Source organism: Leptosomus discolor, chromosome 6 (assembly GCF_034619465.1).
Source record: "Leptosomus discolor isolate bLepDis1 chromosome 6, bLepDis1.hap2, whole genome shotgun sequence".
Lineage (NCBI taxonomy): Eukaryota > Metazoa > Chordata > Aves > Leptosomiformes > Leptosomidae > Leptosomus > Leptosomus discolor.
The window spans coordinates 11,563,701-11,577,598 of record NC_141396.1 but is presented as its reverse complement, the minus strand read 5'-3'; the positions used below and the strand labels follow the sequence as shown (position 1 = coordinate 11,577,598).

Sequence of the window (13,898 nt, the reverse complement as noted above, 5' to 3'; positions counted from 1 at the left end):
GCACGGTCCCCGCCGCCCGGCTAGGGCCGGGGCGGCGGTGCCCCCTCGGGCGGCCGCGCCGCCGCCTCCAGCGCCGCCCGCTGCAGCTTCTCCAGTTTCTCCAGCGACACCGACTTGAGGGGCAGCACCTTGGGCTTGCACAGCACCATGGCGGCCGCGTCCTCCACCGACAGCTGCCCTGCGAGAGGAGAGAAGCGCCGTGCGTGAGCGCCGGGACCGGGCCGGGCCGGCTGCCCGGGCGCGCCCGCCGCCGGTACCTTGCTTGGGCAGCACCTCCCGGAACACTGCCTTCCCCTCCGGCATGGCGGCTCCCGCCCGGCGGCGCGCAGGCGCGGTGCTCTGGCACTGCCCTCATGGACATGCGCGATGCTGGGGGGGAGAAAACTACAATTCCCTGGCTGCACTGCGCGGGCCGCCCCCCCAGAGCCGGCGGTCGCGCCGTCTCCGGTGCCCCAGTGCATGCTGGGAACAGTAGTCCTCTGGGGGCGGCAGCTGCCCACCGCCACGGCGGCCGTTGTAGTCCGGTGCCTGCCGGGAGCTGTAGCTGCTGTGCTGGGGCTGCGCCCCGAGCGGGAGCGGCTCCCCCGGGCTGCCCGGGCAGCAGGACGCGGAGCCCGGCTGCTCCGAGGCCGGGGGCTCAGTGGGGTGGCCGCGGCCTGGCTCGCTCCGGGGGGGAGCGCGCCGAGCCGAACCGAACCGAGCCAGGCCGGGCCCGCTCCCCTGCGGCTGCTCCCGGCCTCCGGCCGCGCCGGGGCTCTTCGGTGAGGCGGCGCCGTTAAACCTGCGCGGGCCTGCCCGGCCCCGCGGCCTGCCGCTGCCTGCCCGCCCGCGCTGGCTGCGGGGCTCTCCGCGCCCCACCGGGTCCGCCCTCCTCCCCGCAGCAAAGCTCGGGCTTTGGGGCTTTTTTGGGTTTATTTTTGCCTGGTTTGCTTGTTTGGTTAGTTTTTTTGGTTTTTAATAAACCACCTAGCAGACACCATCCAACAGACAGGCTTGGCCAGGGTGTACGCGCTCCAGTTTTCAGGTGGCACCTCGGGATTCGCGATGTGAATCATGATACTGTTAAAAATGTAAACAGTAGTAAAAGCCGGTGTCTTTCTAAACACAGAGGGCTTAAATGTTGCCAAACCTGATCAGCCAGCGCACCTGAGATCCCCACCTCCCCTCCCAGCTTCGCCTTTTGGAGGATTCCTTGCTGCTCCTAGCAGCCTCCTCAGAAATCCCCTGCCATGAAGCTGAGGTGTGACCTGGGGTCGGTGGAGAAAGATCCACCTGACTGTCCCTGTGCCTGCGCAATGCCCTAGCACTGCCCCAATTCTGGGATGTGTTGTAATTTTAGATTTTGCTAATGAGCTTGCCTGTGTGCCCTGCACACGCTGTCTGCCTTGGCCTTTGCTTGGGGATTGACAGTTAAGGCTTGTAATCCTGCTAACCTGGCGTCAGCAGGCGGTGACAATTCCTTTATTTGTTCTGAGAGCTTGCTTCTTCCTACAGCACAGGGACTGGCTGTGGATGAAGAAAATGAGGGAGAAAATGATTTTTGCTAATCATTCTTTTCCATTCTGCCTTGATGGAGCTGGCCAAGCGCTTCCCTCTGCTAGCGCAGGCACCACACTGTGGACCTGTCAGCTATGGGATCCAGGGCTTAGGTTTGCTGGGTGACCTGTGATAAAAGTTTTAGCTTACCGTAAGCAGCACCTCTCTGATAGTTATTTAAAGCCTCTGTCTGCATTGTTCCAGAACTATTTCCTTTTTCCTCTAAGACAACCTAGAGTAGGAAACTGATGGTCCCTCATGTAGCCTGCTTCCACCTCACTTGAAGTCTCGCCTGCTTGTGGGGTTGGAGGCCAGCAGAGAACTAGCCGAGGGGGAGAGCGGGTCTCCTGCTTCCTGCCTTCTGTGGAGTCGGCCAAAGGTAACACTTCTGGTTTGGTCCAGGGCAGCACAGAGGTGGGCCCACTTTGTGGTGATTCACGTATTCCACTTTCAGGTCAGAAAATTGGCATTGATGAGGCTATAACATGGACGTGCTTGCTTTGGGACATCCTTCTCTGCCCTTTGAAGTGCACAGAAGCATTCCCACTGGGAACGCTTTTTGATGGGAAAAGCTCTTTTGGCTGGTGCGCTAGTCTGTGTGCCAATTAGTATTTCATACTGATTGGAAGTGAAAGGACTAGGGACTGATTTATGGAGACTATGGATGTTTGTAGACCAGGGCATTTTAAACCTTACAGGCAATTTGCAGATCAGTAATTTAGTGGCAGTTTGTTTGTTTGTTTGTTTTTAAAAACTGATCCAGCATCTTAGCTATGGCTATGGCTAAAAATGACGGTACAAGACTGCCAGTTATAACTGAAAATCTTGCACTGTGAAACCAGCAGTTCTTCCTGTGGTAATGAGTACGGCCTGCAGAGCAACAGAAGATGAACTGAAAGCAAGACATAGAAATCAAATTGCAGGATAGTTTTTTTGACAGTGTCCTTCACAGTGCTGATGGCCACCTGGAGTCCAGCATTATGCGAGGACTGGCGTTTATAGCAATTACAGCCCATCTCAGTCACGTCGGGGAATCACTTTCCAAATGCAGTTTTCCTGCCAACAGGGTTTGTTTGCTTGGTGATAAGAAACAATGGTCAACTCAGTTTGTTACTTCAGCATTTTAGTGACTGAGAAGTGGAATCTGGCATCTTGTGCTAAATCCATTTTCATAGCTAGTCAAACGCCAACTTGGCAGCCTATCTAGAAAGCTGACAGCACTGGGACGGGTGTGATTGTGGAGATTGTTTTCAACAGCCTCTACTAAGGCTGTTTTTAAGACACTTATTTCTGTTGGGAAAAAACACAGTTACCATCTTCAGGACTGGAAAGACTGGATGAGAGGAGAGAGGCATGGGCATTGTCCGCAGCTTGATATTGTGCTTTTCAAAGTGCCTTAAAAACAGGAATGGGTTTAGCTTTGCGTAAGGCTGGTGTTTATTCACTAGAGTGGTGTCAGGCACAGTTGAGAGGAGGCGAAAGTGTGGAGGAATAATTCCCCTTGTTTTGTTGGAAGACGAACAAGAGAAAATGTGACTTTTCCAATTACAGTTGCGGAACCTGAGCTTTTCTTCTGCTAAAGAAAGTGTAGTTATACCCCATTTTTTGCCATTTTCTGCCTCTGGGGTCGACAGGCACTCAAACATACACTAATTTCTCTCGCAGGCCTTTCCAGTTGCCATAAATAGCTAGAAAGATGCAATATTTTGCCAAAACCCTTCAATCTGGCAAAAGCACCGTACAGTTGCAGTGGGACCGCGCTGACTCAGTGCATTGTCTTGGTGCTGCCCCATGTGGCTGGAGAAGTCAGAACAAGACCATCCTTGTGCACAGCACAATGATGCCCAGGTCTCAAGTTGTGCCCCCACGGCATGAAGCTTCCTAAAGTCCTGAGGTGCGACCTTTGGATAAAACCCAATGTTATTTGACAAAGCGGGAGCGCGGTGTCCACGGAGAGGACAACGTGCTCTAGGTTGCATATCCTTATTTTACTGGTGTCACAAACAAGTTATTCTTGTACACTGCAGAAAGCCTCACAACCACAAAACCAGCAATAATTTTATAAATGATAAGCTTGTTTTTCTCCTCCTCTTCCCAGATACTCTTGAGTGCAGCAGACAGCAGAGATGTGCATTGCTGGAATCCAGAGGGTTTCGTAACGTGGCAGCCGCTTGCTGAAAGCCCTGCAGATACAAAACAACACTTATTTTAAGTCTTGAGAAACATCTCCTACTAAGTAGAAGAAAAAAGCATTTAGGTGAAGCAATTTTGCCTGTCCCATTTGTTTATGAGGCTAGTTTTTTGTCTTTATAAATTTAAAATGCTTTTTATTTCCATTCTGCTTTTTGAGGCTTTCAAGTTTGTGTTTTCTGTTGGTTTTTTTTTTCCCCCATATGACAACAACCTTTGAATGAAGTCCTTACTTTAAAAACAAATATCTGGTTCAGAGTTCTGCATAATCATGCAGCTCCAGACATGGGTGTTTAAAAATAAAGCCACTTTCATGAGAATTATCCATCTTGAACGTGATTTTGAGTTGAAGTAAATACTTTGTAGACAGTTTAAGAAGCTTTTAATACACCTGATCTGTGTTTGCTTTCCAGGCAGATCTCTCTCTTTTCTTCTTCTTTCTAAAAATCTAGAGCTTGTTTCACCTCTGTATGTGCTGATGAGGTCAGAAATGAGTGTACCAGCATGACTGTGACGTGTGTGGAATAATGCATACCAATGCTTTCAAAAATACACGTGCAGATTTCACGCCATTGTCCCCTTAAGCTACTGAGTGGTACCTCGGGATACAGAGCCCATCTTCTTCAGAGGCAGGAGGGGGAAGGTGGTTTGGGTGGGGTAAGGCCGGGAACAGAAAGCCTCCTGTGGCTCCCCAAGGGAATCACAAATGCCTTCAGAGCCTGAAGCTTGATAGCTTGCTGTTTAACCCAGTCCTTGGTTTTGGAAGGGAGTTGACAGGCGAGCTTTTAGCTGAGCTTTCTGAACATACTTATTTTTATCTGTCATTGTTTGATGAGGTGGTATCCTCAAGCTGTACACACAAGGCAAGGAGGAGACGTCCTTACTCAGTGTGAAGATTTGTCTTTCACTGCTACGTATGTAAAAATGCCTGGAAATGTATTCAAGGGACACAGAAACTGCTTTTTGACGGGCTGCTATTCCTGCTCGGTCTCTAGTAGTAATGTCCAGTAAACGCAGAGACCTGACTGCCCGTCTTATTGCTGTGTGTAAGTCCCGCTCTGGGCTCCCAAGCCAGATGCTCTAAACTGGCGTTTCTAGGAGGTTATGGCTCTACTTGTGTGGTTTGAATCACTTAAAAGTCTTTGGCCTTGTGCCTTAAAGCGCCAGCAGAGGCATGCTGTAATTGCCCGTAAATGCACCGTCTGTCATATTATTGTTTAATTATTCCAGCTTCTCACCGCCACGCACTGCTCAGTGTCTCTCTTGCTATCTTTATTTAATTGAGTGGAAAAAATCCGAGACTTGTGCTTCGCTTATGTCACTTTGTATTTATCCAGCATCACTGGATCCTACTATGAAGTCCCAGCTTTTGTACGCAGAAGTCAGTCCTCTATATATAAAAAATAATGTCAATATCTAAAGCATATGTTAGAAAGAGAATCAGTATTTTAACACACGGAAAAGTCAGACCATAAATCTCTTAACACAGTCAAATGATTGTATTAGTCTCCCTTGAAACACCGCTCCTCCCTCTGTGAAACAAGAGGGGGAAAGAAAACTCTTGAATAACCAAGTCCTTGTCCTCACAATGCAGGACTGTTCTTAGCCCGTTGCTCTGTGTCACTTCTTTCTTTTCTGTCTACTAACTCTCTCTTTGCTGGTGTGTCAAACGCCTGCCTCCTCAAGACCCGTCTTTCCTAGCCCATCCCTGCTCATCTGTTTCAGAGTATTACCGGGATGTCAGCTCTTTCCTGAGATCAGCTTGTGATGACCAGTTCCACTGCCTACTTGTTACTATTTCAAACATCTCTACGCTTCCTCGCAGCCTTGCAACCAACCCCTTATTAATGTGTGTTGAAAAAAATCGTCTTTCAGAGCTCTCTCCAACGCTCTCCTTGTCCGTATGGCCTATAAAAAAACTTGGCAGCGCACTGACTGCTTTTCTTCCCTCGTGCTCCCTGCGTCTGTGACAAATGCGTGTCATTTTTCTGGTCTCACATTTAGCTTTCAGTCTCTGAATCAGAACGCTCTTTTTGAACAGTACACCGCATACAAGATCAAGGTCAAGGCTCCTGTGTACTACCACAGTAATAATAAATATTAGAGTTGCTCGCACTCACTCTGCTCTAGTTTTCATGGCTCTGGGCAGAAGAAGTTTCATGATATCATTTTGGAAGATCATTCTGCACTCAAATGATCTAGTTTTCAGAAATCCTCAGCTGAAACTTGCCTTTACAGGTGTACTCCCTGTTAACGCCTGGCTCCCTGATTGAGCCAGCATCATTGTTGGGGTTGTTCTTTTTGCTTCCCATAACTGAACTGTGCGATTACTCATTTCATACTATTTTCTGATTTGTTTTATTTTTCATCCATCTCTTTCCTGCAGGAAAGAGCAATTTATATAATGATTTCACTGTGGAATTGACTTCAGGCTTTACTGCTATTTGTCACCATTCAGGAAATCCATCCCTGGCTCCAGGAGAACACTCAATCCCTGCTGACAGTCTGGAAGAGAGAGAGAAAATAGATAGTAGAGCTGCAGCTAGTAACACCAACAGCCAAGTATTTTATTCCAACTCAATTTTTCCCTTCCCAAATTACTGTTAAGGAATTTTTCTCTCTTTGTGAGAATGTGAGTGAGGGTTGTTTGTTTGTTTTCCTGGGACTCTCCTGTTCAGCTATCTTTATCTTCTTCCACAGTGACAAGATATAATCCCAAGTAAAACTGCTTCTGCCTGTGGCCTTGGTTAACCTGCTGGCAATGATACTTGCCTGGGCATGGGGCAGCTGGCTTTTTTACACAGCTCAGCATGGATGTGCTGCCACTCCCAGTCACTTTTAGGACACAGTTGAGTTGTTTACAGTAATCTTATAAAAACTTGTAATGAAATTGTTCTGCCTTCCTGGGGCCACCACTCCCAGAGACCTTTCCCCTTTCTTGGCTACTGCAGGAACCTCCTTCCTTCGGCTTCACACCTTTATCAGCTAAAAATGATAACAGTACAGAACTGGTTGTCTTCAGGCTCTCTCTTTGAAGGTCAGGCTACACTGCTACCCTGTTGTGGCTCTTGAGGACTGGAAGATCAGAGAGGACAATGGGGAAGTGGAAGACTGCTCCCTCTTTTATGAGGAACAGAGGCATGATATGCCCTTGTATGAAGTTCAGCAGAGAAAATCTTGGGCTACACTTGCATTCCTACATACCGTGCCATACCAGTCAGCCTAGTACTAATCTTCACGGACCTTTGAAGGCGTGAAACAACATGCAGTGTAAATGAAATCCAAGCCACGCCGTACCAGATTATTGGTGCCAGCCAGTTTTAGAAGGCTGACATGAGAGCCAAGTGAAACAGGTACAATGGCAGGAGATGTGTCTGGTACCACCTGCAGGCATGCAGATCTGCAGTGCTCACGCGGCATCGGAGTCCAGCAGCACTCTGTGGCATGTAAAAACCTGGTGAGCCCATGGCCGCTCAGGCTTGAATGCACTTCCCTGGGGAGGAAGTGGCTTTTCCCTTGGAAAGCTCAACTCCCAAGGGTCTGCATGAGGTCAATGGAAAAAGTGATTTCTTCAGAATATGATTCTGAAGAACAGCTTATCTTCTTGACTACAGAGTAGATTTAAACTAGCTTTTGTGAATACCCATCTCCTCTTGCCCCTTAGCTGTGGGTGTTAGGCTAGTCCTGGACATGGTTAGTCCAGGGTAGGTGCTCTGCCTAATGAAATTCAGGTGCTGCAGTCCCAAGCTAACAGAAGCTTGTCCACCACAGCACAGAATGTCCTGTTGGATCCTGCTTTGTTCTTTCGAGTCACCCTGGGATGTCAGAAATGGATTTGCAAGTACCAGAAGAACAAAATTATGTCAAGAAAGGTTGGTTTCTTTAGGGATGGCCTGACTGGAGCTGGAATAATCAGCATCTGTTTCAGTTTAACTGAGTTTTTTATTCCAACCTTTCTCCCCTTTCAGACAACTGAAGCCTTTAATTTGCCCCGTCTTTCACTGCAGAGAAAAGCAGGAGTTCCTAACAGCTGATACTATCCTGTCTAGAATATCTACATTTAAAAAATACAGTTTATTGTCTGTTGTGAATGAAAAAGCTCTTTCTTGTTTCTGTTGTTTGTAGTGTTGACTTTGAAAGATAAATTGTTTGAACTGGTTGACTCTCCATTTGTATAACTGAAGATTAGCTTGCTTGATAGCCTGCTGGATTTGCAGTTTTTCCTTGCACTAAATAAACTGAAGAACTGCTGGCCCTGGAGCAGTTAGGACACAGCACATACTTGAAAAAGTTTGTGTGCATACAAGTAAATAAGAGAAAATCATTTTATGCATGGCATTCTGGATGTGCTGTTTCAGCATTGATATGTCCTGTCTTTCCACCTGCAACAGCTCCTGTAAGACCTAGGAAGTCTGTTTAAAAAATTGCTAACAGCCTGACAGACATAGATAGGTGGCTAATTAGTTGAAAGTTGAAGCTGGCAGGACCAGAATTGTTTTTACATGACAGTTTTACAACCCCAAATCATGCTGCTTGGTTTTGAGAACGTAGGTACCTTAATCTCTGTCCTTTTATCATACATTTGCTTTGTAGAACCAAAAGCAAAAATAATTTCTTGTCATTCAAGTAAGCAGACCTGACTCTGAACATGTAAAAAGAACAGATAATAAAAATAGCAACACCTTACTGTACTGTAGAGCGTCAACAGAGAACTACATTTTGAGGCGCTCCTTCTTTGCATCCTTCTTTGTATTGCAACAGCATCTCGCCCCAAGCAGAAGCCTTCGCTCTGGTGGGGCAGTCTCTGTTCTCAGTGCGACAGATCTTGTTGTCAGCCGTTCCGTTGGACTATGAGCTTCTACACATTGACAAGGGCTCTGAATGTCTATGCGCATCCTCCAGGTACGGTTTCTGTGCCTAGCACCCTTCCTCTCTCCCCTTCAGCTCCTGAGTTGTGCCAGCTATTCCAGCCTTCCCAGTTTTTATGTTCTCATTATAAAGGCAGTGGAGCCAAGGTGATATTCAAGGGGAAGACAGAAAAGCAATGACAAAGGCATGCACTATTTTCGTGATCGGCATGATGCTCACAAAATGAAATGGGCTCTGTCGTGCCATCAGCCTTCAAAGCAAGCTTCTCTCCCCCAGAACATCTAAACCCATTGCAGCCCTTGGCTAAGAGACTGAAGCCAAACTTCTGGTAAACGGATGCTTCAAGAGAAGGGAAAGGAATAGGATAGGGCAGGAAGGTCTGGGTAGACTGAGGTGTAGACGAGAGGAAGATAAAACCTAGGACTGGGAATTTGGAGGTGATAGAGGGAGACTGAGATTCACAAAGAAAGTGAAACTGGGAATTAGAGCAATTTTATGCTGAGACTGGCTGGCAAGGAACTGGCAGCGGGGCAGGGACAGAAGACACAGCAGAATTCAGTTTGCCAAGGAGACAAGAAGGCAGAGACAGGAAAGTCAGGGGTACAGGCAGTGAGATGAAGAAGGCAAGAGACTGAACTAGGACCTGGCATGAGGAACCAAAGTTGGAGGCCCTGTTGGAGGTTAAGAGAGGAGAGACAGCCTGGGGAAGGAACAGCTCATCCAAGTCTGAAAGTGGAGGTCTGGCACAGGCAGAGGGGAAGCGAATGGAGTATTAGGGGAGAGCTGCGGGTGGCAAACCCACAGAGGGCAGAGCAGAGGGTACGTGGGTGGAAAGGGGCCCAACGGGCTGTGCTCGCTGGGACATCCTGACTTCCAGAGCTGGAAGGGGAACAGAGCTTCCCCAAAGCTGGCCTTCACGTTGGCTCAGCCAGCAAAGAATTTGCCTCTTATGCTGTCTGCCCCAGCCCACAGTACAGAAACGATTAGAATTGAGTGTCCTTGGACGAGGCGGCAGCAGCTGCCTGCCTGGGGGAGGAGAGCAGGCCTTCTTGTAGTTATATGACAAAAATTTTACAGCTGGGAGGAGGTAGTGAAAAGGCCAAGAGAGAAAGGGTTGATTCATTAGTCTGGCAGTCACTAAATTAAGAAAAGGCAATCTGGGCTATTATATCAGAGGTATCTGAATTCAGTCAAAGATGATTCTGAAGTTGCTAGATTGATCTTGTGGTCAGCTTAAGCAAGCTTAACTAATTAATTACTTTATTTTAGTTCATTGTGTAAGAGCTAGCTCCTAATAAATCATACTGCTTTGTAGAAACATGCTTGAAACAACTGTGTAAATACTAAATAGCCTTAGGAATGGTCTTATGAACCCACTGAATAATCCAAATTCCAACACTCATTCCCCTCCACTGCTGGTCTAGGTGGAGGATAAGAGCCTGCTGTTTCTGTCTGTTTCTCTGTGAGTAACAGGGGCAGAGGTCTCTGTGTTGGACATATAAAGGTACCAGCACAGCTGATGACCCATGGAGGTGCTGTGATGCTGTATGATCCTGCACCGACAGCTGCCCTTTTCAGGAGCACTGGAAATGCTACAGGTGTTAAAGGAACATTATGAAGGTTTGTCCTGGTTTGGCTGGGAGAGAATCCCAGCCCAGCCCTGCTGGGCAGGTCATCAGCAGTTTCGAGTCAGCCAGGGCAGCTGACCTGGGTTAGCTGCAGGGGTAGCCCACACCATAATGTCATGGTCATTACAAAGGGGGAAGGTTTGCTGAGGAGATGGAGCTCCTGTGGGGTTTGTCCTGCTCCTCCTCTGCATTCTCCCAAGGACTGCTCTCGGGTCAGTTGTGATGACTGGATGTTCATTTGGCTGAGTATAACTCTTTCTATCTCTGGTGGTATTGGTGGTGTTTTACTAGATCTATTTCACTTCTACCCATGGGTCTGCTCTCCTTTTTCCCCGATTCCCCTCCCTGGCTGGTGAGGGGTTGTCAGGTGATAGAGTTTAGCCCCGGTTACAGGCTAAATGTAGACAAGGTTACAAAGCCAAGTGTTTCAAAGTTAGGCAATGTCCAAATGAAATTGCCAGTGAAACCTTAATTCAGAATCTGCGTGCATGTGGGTTATGAAATGCTCCTTAATTGTATTTCCCCTCCTGTGCATTTCAGCGTGAATGGCAGTAATTCAAGATCCTCGCACAGTTCTATGGGTTTTCTGGGGCAACAGAGACTGAGAAACCTCTGACTTACTGTCTGTGGACCTATCTTAAGGAGAGGTACTCAGTCTCAGTTCCACAAGGTTCAAAATATGGGCCTGTCAGCGTAGTCTCCTAATCCTGAGAGACTCTTAACTAATACTTCCAAGGATTGTGACTCTTACAATCACCTTCTACGCTGGGCCAGGTCTGTGTCAATGAAGATTTGGGGACAAACAGTGCTGACGGGGGCTGGGGTAGGTTGGAGCTAAGCTTTCCAGCAGCCAGTAGAAGGGTATAAAATTAACTACTCCATTTGTGCAGATTAAAAACAAATCTTGTGTGTATGAGTTCTGCCTTTGCAGAAATGTCTGTCATTTCTGATTGTTGGCACAAGTATTACCGTAGTATCAGTCTAATCTCATAAGACATATTTAAGGATTTGCAGCAGAAGGGTGGAGTTGTCAGTGTAAATTTCTTGGCTGATTCCTTGTCTAGTGACAATTGTCCTGCTCTGCTTTCTATCAGCTTTTCAGTTTTGTTTCATCGTGAAAAGAGCAAACAAGGTTTTTTGAGTATAAGGGAACAACTTTTTAGTTTTCAAATCACATTTTTGAAAGCGAAGCGAGTAGAAACAGAAGTAAAATCTCTAACAGAACCAGAGCACACGTAAGCATGTATCCTTTGTACATACTACTTCAATGCTAAAGCAACTGGGCAGTGGCACTTTGCGCACAAATATCCTGAGAAATGTAAAGGCACAGCACATGGTCGGTGAAACATTCCGATCATCCTCATGCATGGTGAATATACACTAGGGTCTTTAATACGGAAGATGTTGTCATATGTAGGCATCTGTGTGTGTTCAAATAAGCTACACAAGAAAGAATTCTTTCAGACTCCAAGCTTCTCAGGGCAAAGTGTATATTTCCATGTCTTGTAGAGGATCGGTGCACTGTCTGCCCTGAACGTTTTACTGAGTGATAACAACAGATAAACATCTAGTCATTGTAAGGAATATTATCACTCGGAAATTACACCTGGTTTCTGCCCTGTGACCAATTATGCCAAAAAGCCAATTCTGCTTTTAAAGCTGTCCAGTGTTTATTAGTAAAAAGGCGTGTAACCACATTGAACTGTCTGGTCTGTCGAAGAATCACACAAAGGAAACTGGCAGAACCTAGATAATCGAATGTGAACAGCCTTGTTTGGCTGAAACTCGCCTCAACGGATGCCAAAAGCTGTAAAAAAACCTGTCAGAAATAGCAGATACTTAGATCTGACTATCTGCTGAAGGAAATGGCTCCCAAATTGACTCATGGTTTTGATTCTGCTGAGATGGCTACTGTTCCTTTTGAACATAAGCCAGGGGGACCAGTCCAGACCAATAAGTACTGAGATCAATTAGTTGACTCCCACTAGTTTTGATGTGTTTTAGAAATCAGAAAGTTGAGCTACTACTGCAGCGCAGAATCCATCTAGGCTTGAAAGGAGATCTGATTGCAACCGCCTGAGAGTTTAGCATTAAAAAGCTAAACCTTTCTCAGCAAAATACTGAAAGATCTGTTATAACAAGTCGTAAAAGAACTTGCTTTTAAATCCCATCCGAAATTGAATGACAACTGGTCGCAGATGCTCTGTCACACTTGAGCGTATTGGTCTACACAGAGGCATGGTGGCTGCCTTCTGAATGGCTCCCGCCATTTCTTGCTGCTCCCACGTATTCCTTGCAAGGGCAGCTTGGTCGCGCTTGTTGTATCTCCTACAGAAAGAACAGTCAGCACGTTGGTTATAGTAGGTGCCAACTGGGGATGGTCCCGATTTTGTAGAAAAAGGAAACACGGGAACGTCGCAGTCCCCAGGTCCATCCCTTTCATAACGCCTCAGCAGCTAAAGGCGACCGGCGGCAAGAGCGGGGTAGCTGTGCAATGCACGTACGGCACTGAGAAGAGCTCCTTCATACGAAGTCTTTATATTAGAATTTCTGATCCTGTCTGTCCTGGGGGGCAAACTCTCCAGTTGAACGGTTGGACTGGTGCGAAAATGGTTCCTATTCCTTGTAACACGTTCATGAGCCGCAGCCAGTCGCCGCCGGAGCTACGGGCCGTCCTCCTCTCTCAGGGAAACCTTGACAAAGTTTCTCCCCGCTCTCGCAGCGGTGACACGACGGAAGGTTTCACGGGATGTGCGGCCACGGGAGCCCCGGTGCGAGGCGCCGCAGGGCTGGTTACCTCGTCAGCCTGCCCGACAGCCCCGGCGGCGGGTCGGCCCGGGCCCCGCGGGGCTCACGGGCCCCCGAGACAAGCGGCAGAGACAGCGGGGAGCCCCGCCTGAACGCGCCTTGCTGCCGCTCCCGCCCCGGGAGGCCGCCCCGCAGCCCGCCCCGCCGGGGCATTGCCCGTACCGCTCCCCGCCGTCGCCGGGGCAACCGGGCCACTTCCGCCCGCCGCCAAGATGGCGGCGGCGCCGTAACCTGGAAGCGGTCCGTCGCCCCGCGCCTCGGCGGGTCCGCCCCCGTGGTGCCGCGGGAGGTCTGTGGGCGGGGAGTCCCGTGACGGCTCGGTGCGCAGAGACGGTGGCCGGCAGGGGCGGGCGGGGAGGGGGGGGGCCGAGCGCGCCTCAGGAGGATGGCGGAGCCGCACGGTACGGGGCGGCGGGGCTCGGGGCGGCGGCGGGCCGGGGAGGGGGGGCGGCGGGACTCGCCGCCGCCGGGGGCGTCGGGGCGCGCCGAGGCGGCGGCTGACAGCGGGCGGGGTGGGCCTGGCGGCGGCTGGGGGCGGCAGCGGCGGGAGGCCGCGGGCACAAAGGCGGGGAGGGCCTGGGCGGCAGGTAACCGGGTGGGGGGCGCGCCCTGCGCCGCCCCAGCGAGGGGCGGGGGGTGGGCGGCGGGGCAGCCCGCCCGGGCTCCGGGCACCGGCACCCGGCGAGCGTGTGTGTGCGCGTACGTGCCCCGGCGGGGTGCAGCCCCGCCCGGCGGCCGCGGGGGCCCGGGGCAGGTGGGGCGGGCTGGGCAGGGGGCCGCCCGCTGCGTGCGGCGGGGCGGGGGCGGGCGATCGCCCCGCTGGGCAGGGCGGCGGGGCTGCCCCGCTCCCCCGTGCTGCCGGGCGAT

The 13,898-nt window shown here is 49.7% G+C and overlaps 1 protein-coding gene across 1 annotated transcript; it reads right to left on the bottom strand.

Annotated features, from left to right (window-relative positions):
- Window positions 1-20: 20 nt before the first annotated feature.
- BBIP1 (BBSome interacting protein 1) lies at window positions 21-303 on the bottom strand. Its single transcript, XM_086467241.1, has 2 exons — window positions 258-303; window positions 21-178 (listed from the first exon to the last, which is right to left on the bottom strand). The coding sequence occupies exons 1-2, from the start codon at window positions 301-303 to the stop codon at window positions 21-23; spliced, it is 204 nt and encodes a 67-aa protein (XP_086323367.1).
- Between the last annotated feature and the right edge of the window lie 13,595 nt (window positions 304-13,898).